Genomic DNA, 24,587 nt, shown 5'->3' on the forward strand with positions numbered 1-24,587 from the left:
TCGTGCAAAAATTACCAGAATTCGCGAGAATTTCCAAGAATTCTCAGGTCTGCGACGGTGATAGAGATAGTTCAGAACTTTAACTGTCAAAACAAAGTTCGGTATGTATCTCTCCTCCATTCTTACGGAAATTTGAAAATTTTACATATCAATGGAAAGACTTGAGACAAGAACTTCTATGCTTACTTAACCGGTGAATGTTAGGTAACCTATATTTCCATTGAGAATGATTTTTGAGAGGGTAATTTTTGCGTAGGTAAGTTTAAGGTAAGTTAAGGTTAATAATCTGATATTGCTGAACCTCAAGAATATACCTACTGCATATTGCATTGCTTATTAAATTTTTGCGAAGCCAACAAAAGTAATGATTTTGGCAGATTTGGCATGATCACGGCTCTGCCATGTAAATTTTTGTACCTAAGCATTTCTCTATTTCAATCTGAAATGTTTTCTTGTTTCGTTCTTTTCGTTTCGTTCGTTCGACGTAGTCGGGTTATAGTTTTTTAAGAACATTTTATTTTTGCAACGGAGCAGCGTAGTGGTTCCCTTTCCTACTGACGAGGAGAAAGCCTGGCCCTACCTTAGGTTATTAAAATAGGCTGATTATTATGAAAGTTGTATTCCATTAACTTAACCAGATCATTTAATTATAATTAATTATAATAACGAATACACGGTGGGTATCGGGTGAAATTACGTGAAAGTAGTGTGATTGAGCCGGGGACCGGGGTACCTTCTCTGCATATAAACCTGCTCTCGAGAGACCTGCGGTAAAAAATAATATACAATTCACACTTTCACTTTCATTGTATGTGGACAGAAATAAACCCAAACACAGTTAATATTTAATTTTGCAGTATCGATGAGTTTATTGTGATTTAATTAAATTATCAAAATTGTAAATGCCTCATGATTATTTATGATTTTCGTCGGATAATTTCAAAATAGCAGTGTGATGTTGGGATTTCGGCGGTGTGCAAGTTAGCCTTTGATTACAATCTCACCTGATGATAAGTGATGATGCAATTTAAGATGGATGCGGGCTAACTTGCTAGGAGGAGAAATTATAATCCATGGCTTGGAAATACGTCTTTGTTGGATGGTAGCTAGCCACGGCCGTAATCCTTCACCAACCAGACCTGGAACAATTACGAAAATCAATCAGCCCAGCCGAGGATCGAACCCAGAAATCAAACCTTCGTCTTGTAAATCCACCGCGCACCACTGTGCCACGGAGGCTGCCTCAATGTTAAAGCGGACTACTCGGAATAGATTGGCTAAAATAGAACAGACGTACCTACCTACATACATAGAAATGTAAATAATTAAGTTTTCTATAACTCCATATTCCACGTAACCCCATCACACAACTCGCACGTAACTCACAAATGTTTTACAGCCCACATTGCGAATGCGCCGCGTGTGCTGAGCGAGCGCTTGTTTCCGCGAAGGGCGCTAATTCTAATTTAGATTTGTAAGGCACCGTTGGTCCAGTGGTGGATGCTCCACAACACTGAGGTCTAATGAATGACGCCTCCTTTTATGAAAAGTATTGGCGAGAATGCCTTGAAGTGAGGCTGACGCTTTATAAATTAAACGAAACGAAATATGCACCTCTGTTCCAAAACAACGGAAGGATACTTATAGGAAGAAAACAGCGAACGAAAAAACAATGGATGACAATATACCTACTCGTAGCAAAGGAAGCATAGCAAAAACACAGGTGGATCTACGGCTAAAAAGAAATTAGGAGGTAACGTATCTCTATCCTCTTTGACGCACGACTTATAGGTATGTAGCTACCTTGGATTGAATGGAGTTTGTTAGTTTGTCAAGGTGGTAAAAAATAAGTTTCAATATCCAAGGCGGTGGTTGAACCGTGATGGCCCAGTGGATATGATCTCTGCCTTCGATTCCGGAGGGTGTGGGTTCAAATCCAGTCCTGGGCATGCACCTCCAACTTTTCAGTTGTGTGCATTTTAAGAAATTAAACATCACGTGTCTCAAACGGTGAAGGAAAACATCGTGAGGAAACCTGTATACCAGAGAATTTTCTTAATTCTCCGCGTGTATGAAGTCTGCCAATCCGCATTGGGCCAGCGTGGTGGACTATTGGCCTAACCCCTCTCATTCTGAGAGGAGACTCGAGCTCAGCAGTGAGCCGAATATGGGTTGATAATGATGATCCAAGGCGGCTAATATTCTATTTAAAAAATAAAATATATCTAACAATATATCCCTCTCTAGCTATACCCAAAGCCAAAAGAGAGGAGGCCTGCACCCAGACGAGGACCAGTATAAACTTTGTCCAAGTATTTAGTTATCGTTAAACAGTTGGTAAGTTGAAGCAGCTTCTATTTGCACAGTATAAGAAAGCATACAAGTAACTGAATACGCTAAGTACCGTCAGCAAATTAAACGGTTGTCGCCAAATAACAAATGATCAATTTGAAAGTGACGGTATCCTTGAGAAAGTCAAATATTGAGTCGAGTGCATTATCGCCGCCCGCCGGTTGACGCGCACTTTCTACTGCCTTTGATACCTTTTATATCAGACGATATCTTTTTTATTGTAGGAGAAAATCCTCATGGATGACGTCCATGCATCCAGTATACCCTGGATGACGATACCCGACTTCATCGTTGAGTGTGATACTCGGCGCCCTAAAGATTAAAACCTACATCCTCCGACCATCCTTCCCGGTATAGATATGAACATTGGGAAGGGGTTGACTTTTTAGGCCACAATTGTTCTTTGCCGCTCCCATTCATCTTGCACCCGCCTGCCTATAGGATTGTCGAGCCTATAGTCCCTAGTACACACAAAATAATTGTCAATTCAATCGTCACTATCAGCCGAGCCACTGTTGAACGCAGGCCTTTTGTAAGGTCTTCCAAACAACATGGTCTCGAGCCGCCCGCATCCAAAATTCTAAATGTAACCTGCTTGATGTCATCAGTCCATCTAGGAGTGGGAGGTCGATCGACAATGCTTTCCGGCATTCCAGCACCTTGGGAACTCAACAACTAAAAAAAGATAAAAATATAGCTTTTCATTGGTTACAGTTTTCAGTTCATTATTGTATAGGTACTGATGTATAGGGTTAGTAATTAAGTATGTACATAATCGAATTTAGATTGTAGAGTGTGGTGTGTTAATTAATTGTTGACTGTACTGTACTCAAAATTCAGGCTTCTGGTTTCATCCATAAGTTATAGGGAGTCGAAAATGGCTTGAATTGCTTCAAGAAAAGAAGGTTACGGTCGTGCTGCTTTTTTTGCTCGACTTGACAGCGGCACTGCCGTGCCCTCAGATACCTGATATTATGTCGCAAAAAGACAGCAGCTAAAGTTCATGGTTTTAGCAGACTCAAGGACTCAGGGCAACTTAATTAACAAATGAAACTGTAACCAAAATAAGACCTATAGAATGGCAGAAAATGACCTTGACTGAAGTCACGCACTTGTGAACTTTGTGTGTAGGGTTAAAGATACCTTTGACTGTTAACAACACTCCCCTTTTCCACTCAAGTCACTCTCCCCGCCTATCCCAAGTAACCCATAAAGAATTACATAACAAGAGATGTGGACGGCTCGATAGCCACGAGCACACTGAAGCCGTCCGTACCGCAAGTCGTAGCAACGCGGCGATAACAATGGTTACATTTACACATCGTGGTCGCATCGTAGTCGTGGGCAGTGTGCGCCTCCAATGGACGAGACACTGCATCTCACAAGTGGGCCGATACGTGATCCATATGCTAACAGTAACAGTCGATACATCCATTTGCATATTGAAGAGACACATCACACACCCGATGCAAACACAAACCAAAATTAAAAAGTTATGAATGAAGAAGAAACTAAAAATGTAGGTGTAGTGCGCTAAAAAGAAAAATAAGCTCCCCTAGCCAAGTAGCACGTCGATTCTCTTTCTACGATCGCTAACGCTTCGAAAACTAGAAAAATGTATGGGAATGACAGATCTTGATCACGTGACCTATCGATAGCAAATGTCATTCCCATACATCTTTCTAGTTTTCGAAGCGTTAGCGATCTTAGAAAGTGAATCGACGTTCCACTTTGCTACGGGGGCGGAAAGAATTTTCCGAGGTAAGTATTTATTAACCGACTTCCAAAAAGGAGGAGGTTCTACGTTCGGCTGTATGTATGTTTTTTTTTTTTTTTTTTTTTTTTTTATGTATGTCCAGCGATAATTCCGTCATTTGTGGACCGATTTTGAAAATTCTTTTTTTGTTGTGAAGGGTTTGATTCCAGGGTGGTCCCATTTTTTTCATGTCAGGATCTGACTATGGCATCCTGGAGAAATCGAGGGGAACTTTTGAAAATCGTAGAGACGGCTAGTGCGTTTGTTAGTGTTTCCATAAGGTATTTTAAACCACTACAATTTTATGAAGGTCTGGAGTTGGTCTGATGATGGAGCCGATACACAGACGATGGAACTCGTCAACGATTTACAGCAGGTACCTTTTGTTTGGGCTTAATTTATTTGTATTGATGAGAACTTTCCACCTAGATGGGTTGTCACTGTATTAAGGGTCTGATGATGAAGACGAAGGACAGTGAAGAGAACTCCTCGACGGTTCACAGTAGCTACCTTGTGTTTGGACTTGATAAATTTGTATTGATGAGAACTTTCCACCTAGATGGGTTGTGACTGTATTAGGGGTCTGGTGAGGAAAACGAAGGATAGTTAAGGGAACTCCTCGACGGTTCACAGTAGCTACCTTGTGTTTTGACTTGATAATTTTGTATTGATGAGAACTTTCCACCTGGATAGGTTATGACTGTATTAGAGGTCTGGTGATGAAGATGAAGGAGAGTTAAGGGAACTCCTCGACTGTTCACAGTAGCTACCTTGTGTTTGGACTTGATAAATTTTATATTGATGAGAACTTTCCACCCATATGGATTGTGACTGCATAGGGGGTCTGGTGATGAAGACGGAGGACAGTCAGTTCACACTCAGTAGGTGTGCTAACACTAAAAATTAAAAAATAAAAATTTTAATAAAAAAAATTCAACCGACTTCCAACTCAAAAATTAACCTAAACTAAAAAGCAAAAAATAACATCTTACCTATGTGCTACCTTCTGATCAGTTTGAAGGCGGTGCCAAGCCAGTGATGTTTTAATTCAAGCCGTTTAAATTACACAATTTCTGTGGTTCTTTCAGAAACAGCTTTAATTAAAACATGACACTGGATTGGCACCGCCTTCAAACTGATCAGAAGGTAGCACATAGGTAAGATGTTATTTTTTGCTTTTTAGTTTAGGTTAATTTTTGAGTTGGAAGTCGGTTGAATTTTTTTTATTAAAATTTTTTTTCAGAGTCCAATTTGACCCATATAATTTATTACTAACAGCAGGGTAATTCACTAACTTTGACTATGTTAGTTCATAATAGACTATGAAATTGAGATTATATGTAACAAATGTCAACCGGTGCCTAGTGACAACCCTTTATGTACTTATGTGTTAGGATTAAGCAAACTAGATTCATAATTATATTACATTTTTATTATCATGCTGGCAACTTTGTTTTTAAATGATCTCTCAGTTGTCATTCTGTGATTGGTTGACGCCGGTTGAAGTAAAATGGCGGTAACCAATCAGATTTATTTTATCCAAGCTTGAAAACTACAACTTGACAGGAGACATTATTGTTTTCATGTTGGCGGTCGATTATTCTCTGTTGAGCGAATCACGAGTTAAGTCGAGCAGAATTGAAACAGTTTTGATAACCAACATCTTTGAAAAGAGCTACTGTAGAGTTTCTTATCGATTCTTCTTTCTCTGCAATGTCTGCAATTCCGAATCGAGAGTAGTTTCACCACCAATAGAAATATCATAAAGTAATTGAAATAAAAGAAGGTATTCAAACAATCAAGAAGTTATTATTACCTGAATCCTGAGTACGCCTACATTTGTCATACAGTAAGTAGATGACATCTCTCATCTATGTAATGTTTATTTTAATATGTTTTTTTTTAAGATGGAAGCGGGCTAACTTGTTAGGAGGAGGATGAAAATCCACACCCCTTTCGGTTTCTACTAGGGTGGTAACTAGCTACGGCCGAAGCCTACCACCAGCCAATTAATATTATTAATATTGTTGTTAGAGTTTGTTAAAATAAGACGGAATATGGTATCATTGTAATACAATTGTACTTACGAGTATAAGTGAGACCGTTAATATTCAAATTACGGTATACATAAAAGAGAACTCGCAACAATTACAACAGCAGTGGTAATGAGCACAATTAAATCTAATTCAACTGCGCCTTTCGATTTTTAAGTAGCAGCTTATTTGCAACGAGGGTTGCCATTGTGAACAACATATGTCGGACATGCACTAAATCTTAAATTTTTGGATCTTGATTACTATAAGTAGGAAAATAACTGACAATAGGTATGTATGGAACCTTCAGTTAAGTAAACATAGGAAAAAGGGTAAATAAATTCCTGTAGGGAAAAAACTTCAATATAGTTTTTTTATAATTTGTCAATAAATTGTCGATAAATGTACAGCTACCTAATAGCAATTTCAGATAAAATTCATTTGTTTTTTTTTTTGTCGTTTGCGTAGATCTGAAAACTAAAATATATAGGTATGCCTCAAGTCTGAGGCGTGATTTTAGAAAATTTTCCAATTATTATCAGGTGATGTAAACTTGAAAGCATTAGCTATCAATATTTTATGGTAGGTATTATTGTTTTTTTTTTTAGTTCATGACTTCGTGTGCTCATAATATGTACGTCTAAGGCGTCATAATCAATGTATGTGACGTCACATAGCCTTTAACTTGTAAACTATTATGACGATACATTATATTAGTGGCAATAATGTAAAGCCACTATGGGGGAGACACGTCAATAAAAATGAAATTGTCATTTTAGCACCCAACTCACGTGCATTTCATTTCTTTTCAATACATACATTACATTCATACCAGTCAAGAATCATATAGTACCATCTATATGTAAAATTACCAGGGAAAATCCATGGAAACCCCATCGTGCGGGCACCGTACTAGCAACGGGCGCCGACGCCAGCGGCCACTGTTTTGGCTCGGCGGGAGAAAACACCATTTTCATTCAAGATATCGCCACGGGATAACGGTGCAGCGCACGCGCATCTCCCCATCCCGTTCCCACTGGCGCACTATCGCCTAGTGTGAGACAGAGACAGCACGGCGACCAGTCGATAGACGGCCAGCACACGATTACTCGAGTGACCTACTCATCGTAGAGTCAGTAGCTACTAGCTAGATAGTAGGTGTAGTCTTTCTCAGAGAGCGGAACCTAATTTTTCAATCGTATCGTAAGTACGTACAGACAGTGCGACGCATACTACGTATCGAATTAACGTGATCAATGACTGATGAACTAACTTTTTTGCGCTTGTCTAAGCCATTGTGAAGAGTCACAGGTAAACGAAACGCCAGTTCCTGTAGCCAAGTTGATTCTCTTTCTACGATCGCACACGTTTCGAAAACTAGAAAATTAGTAGCGTACGACGCCTCAACCACCTGAGCAAGGCAAGACCAAAGTAGCAGAAGCATCAAACACCACAACCGTCATGTTTGGCACAACCTTGAAAAAGGTACCAGATCCTTCAACAAAAGAAAAGGTTCTCAACTTTTCAGTATTATGCTGCGTACACTCTGGTCTTCCAAGCGATATCAATACTTATATTAAGAGGTAAAGTTAGTAGTTTGTGGTAATCTCTGGATCTACTGACCCATTTTTAAAAAAAGTTTACCAATACAAAGCTATGTTATTTAGAAGTGTCATAGGCTATATTTTATCCCTGTAAGTATTCCCTTGGGAATGGGAACTATTCGGTTGGAACCGTGAGTCATCTGCTAGAGCAATATTATGAGACTTTTCTCAGGTTGACAATCAGTCAAAGTTTACGTTTCTGGTTGACGATGTCCCAGTACTTCCACATTTGTGTACATTCACCAGTGGCCAGTAATAAAGCAATAATTACTTACTTCATTAGCCCGTACACGGCACGGTAGCCCGAATCCGTCAATCAATCAATTACTGCAACTCTTTAATTAAGTGAAACGCTGGTAAAACAACACCGCGGCACTCTTCATTAACAAATAAACAGTAAAGTGGGTAAACCAGCCACTTTTCTTTTGCCCACTTAGGTACCTATACCTATACACATATACGAGTATCATCCTTGTCTCGGGCTGGATTGAATCTACAACTTCCTAACTCCAGGCTGAGATATTTTCCGAAAATTTCTTAGAAGAAAGAAAAGCTCAGTATTGCATAACGAATTTGCGGACCCACGATTTCGTCCGCCCTTAGACCTCCTTAAAGACACCCTGTCCCAAAATCCCTTATTAGCTGGCGTCTATTAATCTATGTGCGTCAAGCAGTTTTCGATAATTCGTGATGATTTTGTAGCTATATTTTTCGAACTACAAATAAGCACATACCTACTCGTAAGTACCATGCTGGTCTTTCGTCTATATTATTTGCAAACGGTAAACGTTTAATTGCTCTCACACTGTTCCGTGCTTCCACTAAGCTATTAGCCCCATCACTGGACTGCACTACAGCAGTGAGCAGTCCTTGACAATGGCATTGCGAGCCGAGCCGAGTGTCGGCCCCAGTGACCAGTCGGCAGTCCAACTCCAGTCGGTGTCGGGACGTGGTGGCGCGCGGTACCACCATGCGCTTTCCAACCGCGACAGTGAAAGTTCGTTGAGAGAAATGCGTCTTGCGATCGCCTTTCTGTTTGTGGTGAGTGCTAATTATGGCAACAGTGCTAATTTGTCTGATGACGCGCTAATTATGGCAACAGTGCTAACTTGTCTGATGATGCCGACGGATCCGTGGTTTATGTGATTTAGTATGGATTTCGAGATGGTTTGTTTATAGGGAATTAGGTCATTAGTTACTTATTAACCGATAGAAAAGATTTGTTTTAAAAGTGTATAACGTAGCGTAAGCCTTCTTGATAATAACTAATTTGATTTTGATGCTTCTATAGCGGTTGAGAGCTGGACTCAACTCTGAGAGGTCGTAGATTTCGAACACTACCTTTCCAATAGTCGTAAAGACTGTTAGTACGATAAAAGTCCAAAGGGATCGCTTTGGACTTTTATCGTACTAACAGTCTTTACGACTATTGGAAAGGTAGTGTTGGTCAAATTTGAACTTCTAATTTGGCTCACGTCTAGATTGTCCATCGTCCAGGGCTAGTTATGAAGTTACAAACGGCAACCTAACACCAAGCTACTGATATAGCGATAAGATACTGGTTGAATTTATAAGGGCTTTGGGGATAAAACTACTCTTTTCTTGTTCATTGTTAACGTTATCAAATTGAAGTTATAGAAATCATATGTATGGATAAATTTAACTTGGAAATAAAGCAGTTACCCATTAGCTTGTTATGTTATTCCTAATCCGAAAGAACCACCTAAAAATTTGGTTAGGAAGAACTAAGATATGACGGACACTCATCTTGCTTTGAGTCTATTTTATGTTCACCTATATTTATTTAACCGATCCCAAACGAAATCTGAAAAAATAAAGAGTTTTCGGTGATGCTTGAACAAACAGATGCAGAATAACCGAATACCTAAAACACATAATTTTAGATTTTGCTATAGGAATATGCATAGATAATAACATAGGTAAGAACCTTGGTAATTCATTGCCAAGTCGTGATTTAAAAGAGGATGATAGGCATTACCTACTTGCTTAGATAAACGCTAACATTGTAATGTAAGTAGGTAATAAAGCCCTGTTCACGAACATTAACACAGATAGTGAAATTATCTGCAGTTAGACCTAAGAACTATATAATATGCTAAGCACTTAACACGGCGGAGTTAAGAGCGGTTTGTATTAAACAATGCTTCCCCTCATTTCGGACTTGTTAAGATAATGAGATAGCTGTTATTACTTACTTAAAATACCACAGAACAGTTTAAGGGCAACGGCCTTAAGGTAAACACTTGGCTTTAAAAGATAATTATGATTTAAGTAAGAAATGTTGCTTTGACAATGATGATTATGGAATTGAAGAAAGCAGTCAATTGTTCACTTTCAAATTTAGGTACAATAAAATTTATACAAACGTAATCAGATTAACCTCAGTAGTTCTCTCTTACTGTATCACCATTCAGAGAAAAGGAATCGACAACTTTAATTTAACTTTAAACTTACTTTAACACAGTAAGCAATATCAAAAGGAACATTTAGATCCACACTGCATATTACTGGACTAATTTACGAGTTTCATCTGACGGATATGAAGAAAAATAATTTACAAAAATGTCTATGTTAACAAACGAAATTGTTATAAAGAATATACTGCATATATGTGCATTGGCTTTTTTTCTGCTGAATGTAGATAGCGATGTAGGTACATAATAATGGAATTAATGGATCAACAGCCATACCTTCCTTTTGGGTAAGATTTTATAATTTTGACAACATCTTTGCTTAAGCATTGGGTATCTAAAATATGGAATCTGGGAAATCTTAAATCTAATTCTTACGATATACGTTTAAAAATTAATAATATGATCTTAGTCGACTTAGATCTTAGTTTTAAAAATAATACTAATACTACAGAAGACAATCGTGTTAACACTTAAGTAACATAGCAAAGCAAATTATAATAATGTTCACATTTAATGTAAAACGATCAAAAAATTTATCAGAAATTCCTCTGACATAAAGTACCTACTCAAAAGTTTAGTATAGAACAAGAGTATCGTAGACAGAGAAGCAAAAGAGTATCATTGATCTTGGTCAATACCAAGACCAATGAAGAGTACTGTCTTCTCATAGACGTACAGCTCGTCGAGTTGCCTGCCGTCTATGAAAGCAGGGCGAACGGCAGTCTACAAGAACGTGGGAAGCGGGTTAGCCCACTCACACCAACACATCCATTTTTTACCGAACGAACACTAACCAAACAAAATATTACGGCAAGCGATTAACAACATTTAGCTGTTACGAATTAAGGTTTAGATTTGCGTGTAATGATTGAATATGGAAATATTGCAAGCGTGGAATTGATAAATTCGATGTAAACATACGGAAGAGGTTTGTCCACACTTATGCGATTTTATCTTCGTCTTGACCTGTCCAATCTAATATTTTATTTCCATTGTACCTAACTAGGTACGAAGTTGAAAGCAATTATATATATTTTAGAATAGAATAAACAAAATGCACTGCTAATATAGACACAGTTATGTTTGTATTAAACTGAGTGTATGTTTCCTTCATGTCGCATCCCGAATAACAGACAGACAGAGATTTGTGAAACGCAGATTTTTGCAGAATACTTAACAGTTTTTATCAAGTGCTCTAGTAATACCACAGAACACATATGTACCTACAAGTAATTATAGTTATAAACCTAAGAAATAGAGTAACCTAGGTACAACAATAATGTTAAAGTACAAGGTACATTTAAATTTAGCATTCATTAAAAAAACTATTCACGTTTACATCTTCTAGCAATCTTAAATCTTGCTATAAGAAGATGAACTTTCATTGAAAATTAGGTAAAGTAAAATCCATTAGAAAAGAATACTGGACCTGTGTGAATAAACCATAAACACGATAGCCATAATGGTTTCTAGACCGTACCGAGAATAATTATTTATTTTCACAAATTTTCACAAAAGAAACGTCTAAATGTTCAAACTAAATTGATGATTTCTAAGTGAAATTTTAAACTTTCTACATCTAAATGCAATATGCAAATACCAGATTAAAAGTTCAAAAGCATAATTTGCATCACGAAACACAAAACTACCTAACTTGAGAACGAAATAAACAACTCGATGATGTTATCGCTTTAATTATTTTTCTTTACAGTCTGATTGGTATAATACAGGCATAATTTTAAACAATATACATTATAATCACTGCCTTCTTTAAACTAAAGTTTAGCGGTCATGTGCAGAAAACTCTTTCGGTCTTTTGTAAAAAAATTAAGCTGTGTGTAGGTTAACTTTGTCCATTCTTTGACAATATCTTACCACTCTTTCTGCTGTCTTTCTGGAACACCTTTTCCAGGTATCTTACCTGCCTAGGCTCAACTTATGAAACTCTTAGAGGGATTCCCTTTGCAGATGCCCGAAAAATGCGATTTTCCTCCTCATGATGATTGTCATGAGGTTACAATTGACTCTTTTTAGAACATGAACATTCGAGGCGAAGTGTTTTTAGGAAATTTTAAACATTTGCCTCAGCCCCCACATCAACCAACCATCATGCAACCATCGACAGCACTCTTTTTATGGGCCCATGTCTCGCAGCCTTATAAAAGGCCATGTCTCGTAGCCATAGGATGCCATATCTTGAAGAGAAAGGAACCTTGGGGTTGCAAGGATAAGGTAACGTAAGGATGCCCTCCGAATAAAAATTGAAGAGTAAGGGGGACAGTATACATCCTTGCCAGACTCCAGACAGATCCTCTCTTAGTTGGTCTCCATTCTGACAGCTTACCTTCAACTTTAATGGCAGCTTCCTGGTATCAAGTAGATTCCCAATTAGTCAACGGGCTTTTTCATCTGGTCCATTTCTATCGAGAATGTAATCAACGATAAAATCAATATACATTGAATATTTAAAAAGGTACTTTTACAAACTAAAAAAAGACGTGTAGAGTACAATAATAAGAAATGAACAGAAAAAGTTAAGGAGAATTGATGTAAGAAAAAAAGTTTTAAAAAGATAGAGGAAAGATAGAGTAGGATAGATCAAATACATTGTGTACCTACTAGAATATAGGAAAATGATAATTAAAGTTTCATAAAAAGCAAAACTTTTCTTAAATAGATACATTATCGAAATCGTCTCACCTATTTACGAGATCTCAAAAATAGCGACGTCCAAGTTCATTTACGTACGAATAATACGACAGATATAATATATTTTATATTATTTGAAAATACAGAATAGTGGAAAGATCACATAAAGGATAACTTAGGTCAGCTAACGCGGTTAATAGATTGCGTTTGCAGTGCAAGAGATTCCTAGAACGCCGGAAACTGGCAACATTATATTGTTGATTGATTTCTTAAAAAGGAGTAGGAGTGGGTTCTTGGACACGAAGTGTTTTCTACGATAGTAATAGTGGCAACACAGTACAGTTTGTTTGCTTCTGTATCTCTCGTAGATCAGTGGCTCGTAGTTTGGTACTACGAGGTCCTAGAATCACGTCCTGTGTCGAGCAGAATTCAGAATCCTGGTACGATGTCGTGCAGAAACCGAAAGGGGTGTGGATTTAATCCTACTCCTAACAAGTTAGCCCGCTTCCATCTTAAATTGCATCATCAATTACCATCAGGTGAGATTGTAGTCAAGGGCTAACTTGTAAAGAATAAAAAAAAATAAAGGCTAATTTGTTATTGAATAAAAGACATTCTGCACCTATTGTGATCTTCTCTAAAGTTATTAATATTTAAAAGAATATATTTACGATGATGCAATGTTCACGGCTGAACTTTATACGGTAGAGAAAGTTCCGGTCCTTTCACATCCTTCGGAGGAGTATGTTATTATTATTATGCAAGAGTTAAAACAACTTTCTATTACTGATTTTCTTGTTTTGCAAAATTAAAAATCATTATAACATTTGTTTGCACTCTCATATCAGTAGAATATGCTTTACAAGACGATGGTTATAGTAGAATGTAAATGAAGATGATCCGAATTAGAAACGACCTTCACCCATCTGTTCAATCATCATCATCATCTCCTTACCCTTAAGTGGGGTCGGAAAAATATGTCAATCTTTTCCATTCGTCTCTCTATTACTCGTCAACTCAGCATCCACTCCTTTTACACACATGTCCTCTTTCACACAATCCAACCATCTCTTCTTTGGCCTTCCTCTCCTCTTATGTCCTTCCACTTGCACATTCAACATTCTTCACCCATCTGTTTAATGGATGTAAAGTGTTTCAAATATAGTACGTAAAAAAATATATTAACAAACAAATTATTAACAAACTATTAACTATCATTAATGATAGCTTGTCCAAAAGCTTTTGAGGCAACCTACTAGCAAAATGTATGGGAATGACAGATCATCGACAACTTGATCAAACCTGAAAAAAACTAAAAGGACTAAGTTCACTCACAATCGCAATGTTTTCCATTGCACAAAATCAGATGCTAAGTTAAAACGCGTCACACATTCGATCGCTATCGTACAATGGGGTGTGACGTCACACAACCTGCTCCCAAATACGAATACCATCAGTCACTTTCACTCGACCGTCTACATGCACCTAACTATGAACTGGCGATGCGACCTCTAACTCTTTGTTAGCCGATACTTATATAACGATTATGTTGATTCTGTCGACACCATCATTCATAGCTACCTCTGCTTTATCGTGATGCATAGGATTAGTTTTTTATTTTCTTTCTCTTTTAAATACTCTTTGATACCAACACGAATTACCACTGGGTAGGTCGTAGGTACGGTAAAAATTTCTGTAAGACTCGGATTAGATAATATCAGGATATTTTAATGGCCTGGGGCTAGGCCTTCCTCCTTATAGGAGAGGGGAAAAGGATTATAGTATCGGAATTAGAATCCATAAAAATGGAAGAGTCACTTCTTACTACAATTAGTACTATTATAAACTATTTTCAAGATCCTGTGAAACAGGCGAAAGAAAACGAAAATTGTAACTATGTACAATTTTCGTTTAGCTTTTGAATTCCAACTGGTGTTTAAACTTAAAAAAGAGTAGTGGATTTAATAATATATGTAAGTCTTCAAATAAAACCAAATTATTTTATTTCAAAAGGCATTTGTGCAAGCACATATGATAAATCATGTTTGAGACTATAACATTGTTCGCAAGGCAGATTTGATCAATTTAGATCATAAAAATACATACACAAATAAAAACTAACATCTAGTTAATTTTAATGAACCAAATCAAATGTACAATTTAATGTGGTTGAACCAAACGTATCCATCTCAATCTTTTAATCATGTCAGAGGAATCATTTCTAATGCAAAGCTTCTAATGAGCTCACAGAAAAGAGTGATCTTTTAATTAAAGTTAAACTTGAGGTGTGATAAAAAATAAAGTTTGAGACTATAACATTGGTCGAAAGGCAGATTATACTGAGCAGATACAAAAACTCAAATTTGTTCACTTTATATCATAAAAATACAAAAAGACTAGATGTCTGCGACGAAGACGACTGCGCAGTCTATCTCGATCTTAATCAAGTCTGAAACATTGCAATGCAAAGCTTCTAATGAGCTCGCAGAAAAGTGTGATCTTTCAATTAAATTTAAACTTGAGGTGCGATAAATGAACCGTAATGCAAATAATGTGTTCATTAGACGAATCGGGGTCGTTCGCCAGTTCCAAACACCGGCCACCTGTCCAAACGAAAGTAAACGCCCACTCTTCTTGAAGATATCATTAAGCCTAGGTTTCACTTTTAGTACCGACTTTCTATTTGAGGGACGGTATTGGCTTGGACTGTTCGTTGTGATTTCTAGACACAGTGTTTGATTATCGAACCGGTGGTAGAATCTTGACAAATAGTCAACTGACGTATCAAAAGTGTTTGTAAACTGAGCCTACTTGAAATAAATGAATTTTGATTTTTTTTTTCAAACAAGAAAAGCTTACACAGGAGGTATATCGCAATTCATCATTGTTTGAACATATATTCAGTAAAGTTCAAAACAGGGTCATAACTTTTTAAGTCATGCCCTATTTGAAATTAATTCCGAATAGGGCATTACTTAAAAAGTTAACTGTTTTAAGTTTGAACTTTTGATTAATCTTTACCTTAGCTTTTTTCTTTTTTTTTAATGAAACATATCAAGCTAATATTGAGCTCCTACCTTGAGAGAACTACGTCAAAAAACAGCACTATTACCTAAACACGTGTATTTTTTGTAAATCCTCGTTGTATTTTTAGTTATATTTGTGACATTAGATCTAAACATTTGACAAATAAAAAATATTAATATACTTATTAGATTTTTTAATTCATGCGTAAGCTACGCATAAGCGCTTAAGCTTTTCTTTAGAGCTAATTCCTAATTATGTATGGATCACGTAGCTTCAAGGATTATATTATTGTATCTATGAATTACATGGTATACGTTACCAACATCATTGTTGGTATCAGTAAAGATAAATTCATAAAACTTGTTATTAACTTTAATAATGAAAAACCAATGTACAATGGTATTTAACAGAACATTCTTAGAACCAGCATCTAAAGGAGTATCAAATAAGTTCAGTAATTTTATCATTCTTCTTATATCTTCATCTTCATCATCTGTCGTTTTTGTTTTTTATTCTCAACAGATCTCAGAACACCTATCTCTTCTCAGCATATCCTGGCTTCCAAACCGGTGGTAGTCTTACTAGTCACTCTACTATCAAACATAATTTTAATAACAAATATTCCAAACTGACTTTTGGTAAAAATTTTAACATGTAACTAACTTGAAATTGTATTTGTATTAGGTTTAGGTATTTAGTGTAACGGTAGTGCAGGCCCCCACGTACTCGCCTCACGTCAAATATACATCTCTTTGTTCCACATATGGCACCCAAAAATGTCCTGCGATGACCTGCTTTACATTCACGCCTCTAATGTAGTGGATCTCAAAAATATTTACTAGTGTAGGTGTAGACAAGATTGTAGACTTGATTTAAATCTTCACCATGAAATAGAAGTTCATCGGATATCGTAAAATGCACTCGTATTTTAATGCCCGCCATTATGCTACATCATTCATCATCATCATTATCAACCCATATACGGCTCATTGCTGAGCTCGAGCTCTCAGACTGAGAGGGGTTAGGCCAATAGTTCACCACGCTGACCCAATGCGGATTGGCAGACTTCACACACGCACAGAATTAAGAATATTCTCTGGTATGTAGGTTTCCTCACAATGTTTTTCCTTCACCGTTTGAGAAACGTGATATTTTATTTCTTAAAATGCACACAATTGAAAAGTTGGAGGTGCATGCCCCAGACCGAATTCGAACGCACACCCTCTGGAATCGGAGGCAGAGGTCATATCCACTGGGTTACCACGGCTTCACACAGTTGCATTACCTACTATTAAATGCCAAATTTACCACACAGAAATGCTGGGTTAAATATTTCTGCGTCGTCGAATAATAAATCTAAAGTCACTAAAGTCGTAAAACACGTTACATATCCTAAACATTTCTTGAAAATAAGTTTAGTTATGCAGAACACGTCCTTAGGTAACAAATACCTGAGAACGTGTGGAAAGTTGCTTATACCTTTTTATAGTGTATTAGTAGTAGTAGTAGTTACCCCTATATCACTTACATATTATCGTAAGAGCATGGACTCTCACATTCCAACGGCTGACTGCCATCATAGGCTCAATAGTCAAAGTCAATGTCAATTTATTTCAAGTAGTCAGTTTACAAGTACCTTTTTCCGATTAATAGGAGGGGAAAGAGAACATTGGTCACATTCAAAATATAATGCAAATATTCTTTTCTTTTAAGTTAGTAAGTGTCATAAAGTAAAATGTGTTCTTGTTCAAGTAGGTGACATGGACAGTGGCACACGGCTACGACTACGCGTCGGCGTGCGCGCGCCCGTACCGCTCCAAGCGCGCCAAGGAGCCGGACGTGCCGTGCGACCTCAGCACGCAGAGCTACTGCACCAGCCCCGGGGACAACTACCCCTGGCACGCGATACGACGGTTCATCAGGGAGAACCAGGTACGTACAAAGTGTTCCTCAGATCATCCATCAACACGTCATTTATTTAGGGATCTACCCTCAAACGGTAACCCGGAGTTTTTATAGGATCAATTGTCAGTGTGCAGGACTTAGTCGGTAGTTTTTAGAAAATAGACATACGCTTCTATAAATTCAATGACGAAGTTTAACTTGTCAAAGTGCAATTGATGCTTGATCTGTGTCACCGTTACCTGATTATTTTGTATGGTTTAGGAGTTACGACTAAAACTCCGAAGATCAGCCAAATATACGTAGGTATACCTAATTTCTCATTAGATCACGCAGAGATACTCCAAGCATAACTCGTTCCTTCGCCCGCTGTGTGACTCTGAGCTTTCTTATGATACCCATGGCTAGCGATCAAGTCTCGAAATCATAGGTCATCATTGGCAACACGCACTTTTCGAAGACTTTTATCTTCAGGCTGCTTTCAGGGAATTTCGGACGAAAATATATCGCGAAGTTTTCCGAATGCTGCCTAGCCGACCTGAATTCGGCGGTTCACCTCTTTCTCAAAATTGTACCTAGGTACATATCTGGACCATATGTCCTACACGAACATTACACATTATATTCACCTGTCGAGAAACTCTACTGAGGATCGTGATCGTTTGAAAGTTCCTACAAAAGACCTATATCCTGCAGTGGACGTTCATCGGCTGACATATGATGATGACGACGATATCTAATTATTTGATCTATGGAGATTGGAGAGTGAAATCCAACTTCAAATATACGAGTATCACCAACCTCCCACGTATAATTTAGTACATTTTTACAATAATTTAAATGCTCATAAATATATTTTTTCTAGAATAACTACGATTCTCGTGACTTAAACTTACATTGTATTTTTATTAATTTCTTAAATGACGACTTTTCGTGGTTATTTTCCTTGATAAATAATATTTTAATTGATCTCAACGTTATAAAATTTCAGGGTCTTATGAGAAGAATGTATGGTGAAGAACGTCACATTGCTGTTCTCAAAGCTGAGTTGGAAAATTTTATCGACGATGATGATGATGAACATGACAGAAAGAACGACTTAGTTGAAGACTTCATCAAAACCAAAATGATGTTCATGAAGAAAAGCTACGGTCGTGGCATGAAAGACAAACCACATTTTAGACCGATTCAACAGAATCCTGAAAAACAGAAAAAAGTAGATAGTGAACATCTAAAAGTAAAACCGTTAAGAAACACTACAAATACCTCTAAAAGAACTGAAAACAAAACTGAAATAAAGAATGAAACAGTGAATGAAGATAAAGGTATATCATACAAAACTAAACTGGAAAGTATAGCCAATATTGAGATAAACAACCTAGATCCAGATGTAATAACGTTGGAAGCAGTAATCAAACAAAGTATAGAAACTAACAGCATATATCCGAACTTCTCTGGCACTTCCAAGAGTGAACCACTGACAGAGAATAAAAACAAAACGGACAGAAATGCAACATCTACTACTGAAAACGTGGTCAACACTACTGAAAACGTATTAAATGTTACAGAAAACATTGAAGAATACGATGATTTAACAACAGAATCTGGTAAAGATGCATGGAAAAGTAATGTGGACACGTCAACTTTACCTCCAACGTTACTGTTTTCTGAACACGACAAAGTGAAAATAGACCGCATTGATAACAAAGAAACAGAAAAGAAAGAGGAGTTTCACCCTAAGCCAGCGCAACAAGAAACTATGCGACCTGCTGTTATAAAATTGCGAGGAGCGTAAGTTTTTACATAATTATTTTTTTTAAGTCTCCATAATATAGTACGAGTAGAAGCTCCTTATTCACGCTTCCTTTATACGCGTTTTCACTTTTTGCGGGTTAACAAATTGCAACCCAATTCCTACATTCGCGCCTAAAGAGCTTTTACTGTATATTAAAGTAATGTTTATTAGGTACGCTTATCTTACACCTTGATGTTAGAAATCATTGCTTGTTTGTATTTTTTCCTACAGCTCGTAAAACTTATAATGAAAATAATCTAAATATTAATTAGTTAAGCAGCAAAAGCTCTGCTTCAGTAGGCTCAAAAAGTGAGACGTGTGGGTATTTATTTATTTTACAGGTGTGCATTTCTAAGTTAGATTTTACTGGTAATGAAAAAATATGGATATGGAACTTGATATTTTTTAAAAAGAAAGAAACCAATATAATAAACAACGTTAGATCATCACCCGTTTCTAATTTGAATGATAATTAGGATGAAGTCAGACTAAACATTGTTACCCAAAAACTGGTTTCCATATTTGCGACACGTCTCGCACATTCAATGCTTTCACCCAGACGCGAATATATTTACATTTTATTTGTCATATCATGCCTTGTTAATATTTTTCCGCGAGATTTATTGTCACAAATATCTCGGGAACCATGGATTTTTCCGAGATGAAAAGTAGCCTATGTGTTAATCTAGAGTAAAATCAATTTCTATTCCAAATTTTAACCAAATCGATTCAGTAGTTGCGGAGTTAAAGACATCCAAACATTGAAATAAACATCCATACAAACTTTCGCGTTTATAATATTAGTACCTAGGTAGGTTATTATAAGATAGTAGGATTTTCAATAAGAAGCTCTAATTTGTTCGAAGACTATCGTTTCATAATCATCATCAACTGATGGGCGTCCACATTGCGGTGTTTGAAAGTCCCTGGACTTTCAAACACCGCAATCTTAAGCTTCTATAAGCTTGATGTCGGCAGTGCATCTAATAGAAGTTGAATCAACGCTGCGCTTTCCGTTCCGTCCAGTTTGCCATTCGATACCAATGCTGGCTCATATTTGAGACTTATTGAGCTGTGTTCTGATTTAATAACGTAGAGATGCAGAAATGCAAGCATAACTCGCTCCATAGTCTGCTGTCTATGATAGTTAGCTCCATAGTTCTGAGGCCCATGCTGACTATAGATGATTTGATATTTTATACTGACAGTCGTACCTTTATTCTCTTGTGCCAGGAATGCGTGTGAAACGAAGGAGGAGATGATGGCGCCGTTCTGGGCGAACAGCACCCGCGGCGAGATGCTGGCGCTGCTCAACATGTACCCCTTCGAGCAGTACATCCACTCCGAGACCTGCGTGCACAAGCACAAGCAGATGTACTGCAGAGAGGGCTGCAGGTGAGCGAAGGAGCTATGCTAGTGTAGTGTTTGCGCGTTTGTACGTAGTTACTCTGTAGAACAAATTCCAAAACTGTATAGTCGCTTTCAGACCATTCAGTACAAAATCATGTGCCTTACCATGGACTACAAAATAACCTCCCTATGTTACCCCTCCCTCGGTCTGCCCTATGTTGGCATAATCTATGATGCAGCTATCGACAGGTTACTTTCAAAAAGCTGCCAGGTAATAGTGGCGCCGCTTGTTCTTTTAACACTGACTCTAAAGATTACAAGGATTATTTTACACTATTAGATTTTATTTTAGGTGAAAAATACGTCTTACAATCCAGATGATTGTCTAACTATAGAAATATCAATTCCAGATGCGAGCAACAGTTCCGCCTGCACCGTCTACTGGCGTACGACCCCCGCAACGAGTGCCGCGGCATCTTCGCCGACTGGTTCAAGTTCCCCGCCTGCTGCGTCTGCAAGTGCTACGACGTGCCGCTGGAGTTCCGCGCGCGCTCGCCCAGGATCCTCCACCCGCAGTATGATGAAGAAGTCAAGAGACTGATCTATGAGGATGTGGCTAGAGACTGGTACACCATGTCGTATGACGAAGAAGACGACGAACTGTTTTGATGTTTTTCAAAAATAGAATAATATAGACCGACCACAAACTTGAGCGAAAACTAGAACTTGCTAAGTTAGGGATGCGTAAAGGGCTCAGACCAATTACATATGAACTTGTATCACATCCAAGTTCACCATTGAAATTATGTCATGTTTTGAGGGGGACGACACATTACGACGGGTAAACTCACTCATCGAAAATATTTAACACCACTTTATTTGTGTAAGGACGCAACACACATCTACACATTACTATAACTACAGATTATCGCTTTGACACATTCCACAGAATATTTGATTACTTGATTTCGTCTGAAGAATCGATTCTTTTGAGATAAGTATTGTTTTTATTACATAAACTTAGAAATACTTTAAACGTAACTTCATCTTATTTAACTATAAGCGGCCTTTTTTATATAACCGGCATTTTTAGGGAGCTCTTTACATGACGAATATGATTAGGTACAACAATGAAACATCGATTCTATACAAACTGTTCTTATAAACGCGTTAGATCAATGATTCTTGATCTTTGAACTTCTAGCAAGGCAAGTCCCTATATAATTCGTCTGAGGTAGAGGGAAGATGGATACAGTTGTTATGCTAGCTATACACGTACAAGTATATAACGTTTTGATTGCGCAAAATAATTGCGCAAATTAACATGATTTCGAAAATACTTGCTACAGATGCCTTGAGTATGTTTGGAGCAATACTAAATATTTTCACAAGTTTTGAAATCTAAAATTGATCCATTTTTCAAAAAATCAAATATTAAGTATCTTTCAATACACGTTACTTACGGTATAATATTTTTATAGTTGAGCAATCTTTGTGTTTAGTTACCGGAGTTGGAGCAGCGAATAAAATATTTATTCTGTATGACAAAGCACCAGTCGTTTGTGCTTCATCATCAAACTTCTATTGAGATTTCTTCTCAGAAGTTTCAACCTCTGCTGTACACTACGCAACCACACGCTTTATTCAGATCGGTCTCAAAAATTAATATATCCAAACCAATAAACAAACTAAATATTGCGTTAAAATTATAAAATTCTGTTTTCTACAGAAGTTACAATCTCCACATCAAACTACTGACTAGTAGTACTAGACTGAATAGATAAGCGCGTTCTACTATACTAAACTGTGTTAAATTATTGTGCTTGCTGAAAGTTAAAAAAAGAATTAGTTTGAAAATATTGCTCAAGAAAACATAGACTTACGATAGGCACTCGTACGTTTTGAAAATACAAAGTTAAAAATACAGATAAATGTATTCAATAAAATTAATTATAGTGAACGGAACTATAAAATAAAAATGCTTGATTATTGTATTATCCAATTAAACAAATTCGTTGCTGTATAATCAAATTAAATTTATTAAGTCTTTAATAATGTGTCTCGAATTTAAAACCCACCACATTACTTTGTTTTGACATACGGTCATTCATTTTGCCTATCTGTTTTCTTTTTGTCATATATAATGTTTACAGTTACTTTAAAAATAAATTAATTTAAATTATAGAATACATCATAAGTAGGTATTTATTATTAGACGGTTAAGTAAAAAATAAATAATGTTATTATTAAATCAGAGCACACTGATATTTATTTTTAATGGTACCTAGGTAAATTTTAATTACTAATTATTACGTTTAAGGCTAGTGAAAATTGTAAATTAATATGTAAAATATAATGGAAATGTGTTTTTAAATATTATGCAAAATTTTATTAAAGTTCAATCGTTACTATAAGGGGTTTTATTTTCATATAATAGCGGACGCCCACGACTCTGTCCACGTGGAATTCAGTTTTTCATCGCATCCCGCGGAATCCCTTGATTTTCCGGGATAAAAAGTAGTCTATATTTAATTCAGAGTAATCTCTATTTTCATTTTAAATTTCAGCCAAAACGCTTTAATAACCGCAGCGTAAATGAGGAATAAATATACTTAAACACTTACACACAAACTTTTACCTCTAAAATATTAGTGTGACAGTGTGAAGTGTGATATTAGTGTGATAGTAGATTCTCTATTAATGTAGGTATTTAAAAATTATTAAGTAGATAAATATAGCACATACGCTTACCTACTTGGTAACAAGTTGATTGGCACCTCATTCATCAAAATCGGTTCAGTAGCTTAGGTTATATAGCCCGACAAAAAACAATTTCGGAGGGCATTCCAAATATTGGAATAAGTCAGGTTGAACTTGCATTTTATTTTTATTTATGTATGCTGTTTTTCAACAAAATTTAGTAATCTTTACTTTCAGCAGCCAAATAAAAAAATTAAAAAAAATGAGTTAAGTTACACCAGAAATATTTTAGTGACTATGACTAGATGGACCGAAAACCGTTGGGTGCTGGCTGCTCGAGACCGTTGTTTGGAAGTCCATGCAAGAGGCCTATGTCCAGCAGTGGACATCCATCGGCTGATGTTGATGATGATGATGAATCACATCTTTGAATCACTTAAACGTCTAATATTGGTATACATTAATGCGAGATGTTACACAATATCGCTTATTTTCTTAAAAAAATTAATATAAAATCTCGCAACACAGCGAAAATAACTAAAATCCTCCTGCTTAACTGCTTCACCAATTTTTATGAAAGTATTTACATTTTTTCGTTACGATTTTATTATTTTGTATGAAGTTCAAATGACAGAACGACGTTTTCCAGTTAATATTAGAGTTTGATGTGGTTTGATCATGTGTGGCTAGCTTATCAGTCAAGTCAAGGGTCTTTTTTATTTTTGTCTATGCTCTATGGTCTATGGGAAACTGATAACACAGTGAGTCGTTGCCAACTTGTAGAGCACTCCCCAAATTGCGGGGAGTTTCAGTTCAATAATTGTGGAATGGTGTGAAAATTGGTTCATGCGGGTAAAACGCGCTGAGTTCTAATTCTTCATTCTACATGTACACTTATTAACCGAGAAATGACGTGGAGGATGTTATTATATAACTATGAAATTAAAATTAAAAATATAATACCGTAATGGGTTAATCAAAATC

The 24,587-nt window shown here is 36.8% G+C and overlaps 1 protein-coding gene across 1 annotated transcript; it reads left to right on the forward strand.

The window, feature by feature from the left end:
- Positions 1–8,527: 8,527 nt before the first annotated feature.
- On the forward strand, positions 8,528–23,328 carry LOC112053103 (protein spaetzle 4). Its single transcript, XM_024092397.2, has 5 exons — positions 8,528–8,786; positions 17,612–17,788; positions 18,750–19,549; positions 20,787–20,948; positions 21,314–23,328. The coding sequence occupies exons 1-5, from the start codon at positions 8,622–8,624 to the stop codon at positions 21,570–21,572; spliced, it is 1,563 nt and encodes a 520-aa protein (XP_023948165.2). The 5' UTR covers positions 8,528–8,621; the 3' UTR covers positions 21,573–23,328.
- Positions 23,329–24,587: the final 1,259 nt, after the last annotated feature.

The sequence above is a fragment of the Bicyclus anynana genome, chromosome 19, assembly GCF_947172395.1.
Source record: "Bicyclus anynana chromosome 19, ilBicAnyn1.1, whole genome shotgun sequence".
Lineage (NCBI taxonomy): Eukaryota > Metazoa > Arthropoda > Insecta > Lepidoptera > Nymphalidae > Bicyclus > Bicyclus anynana.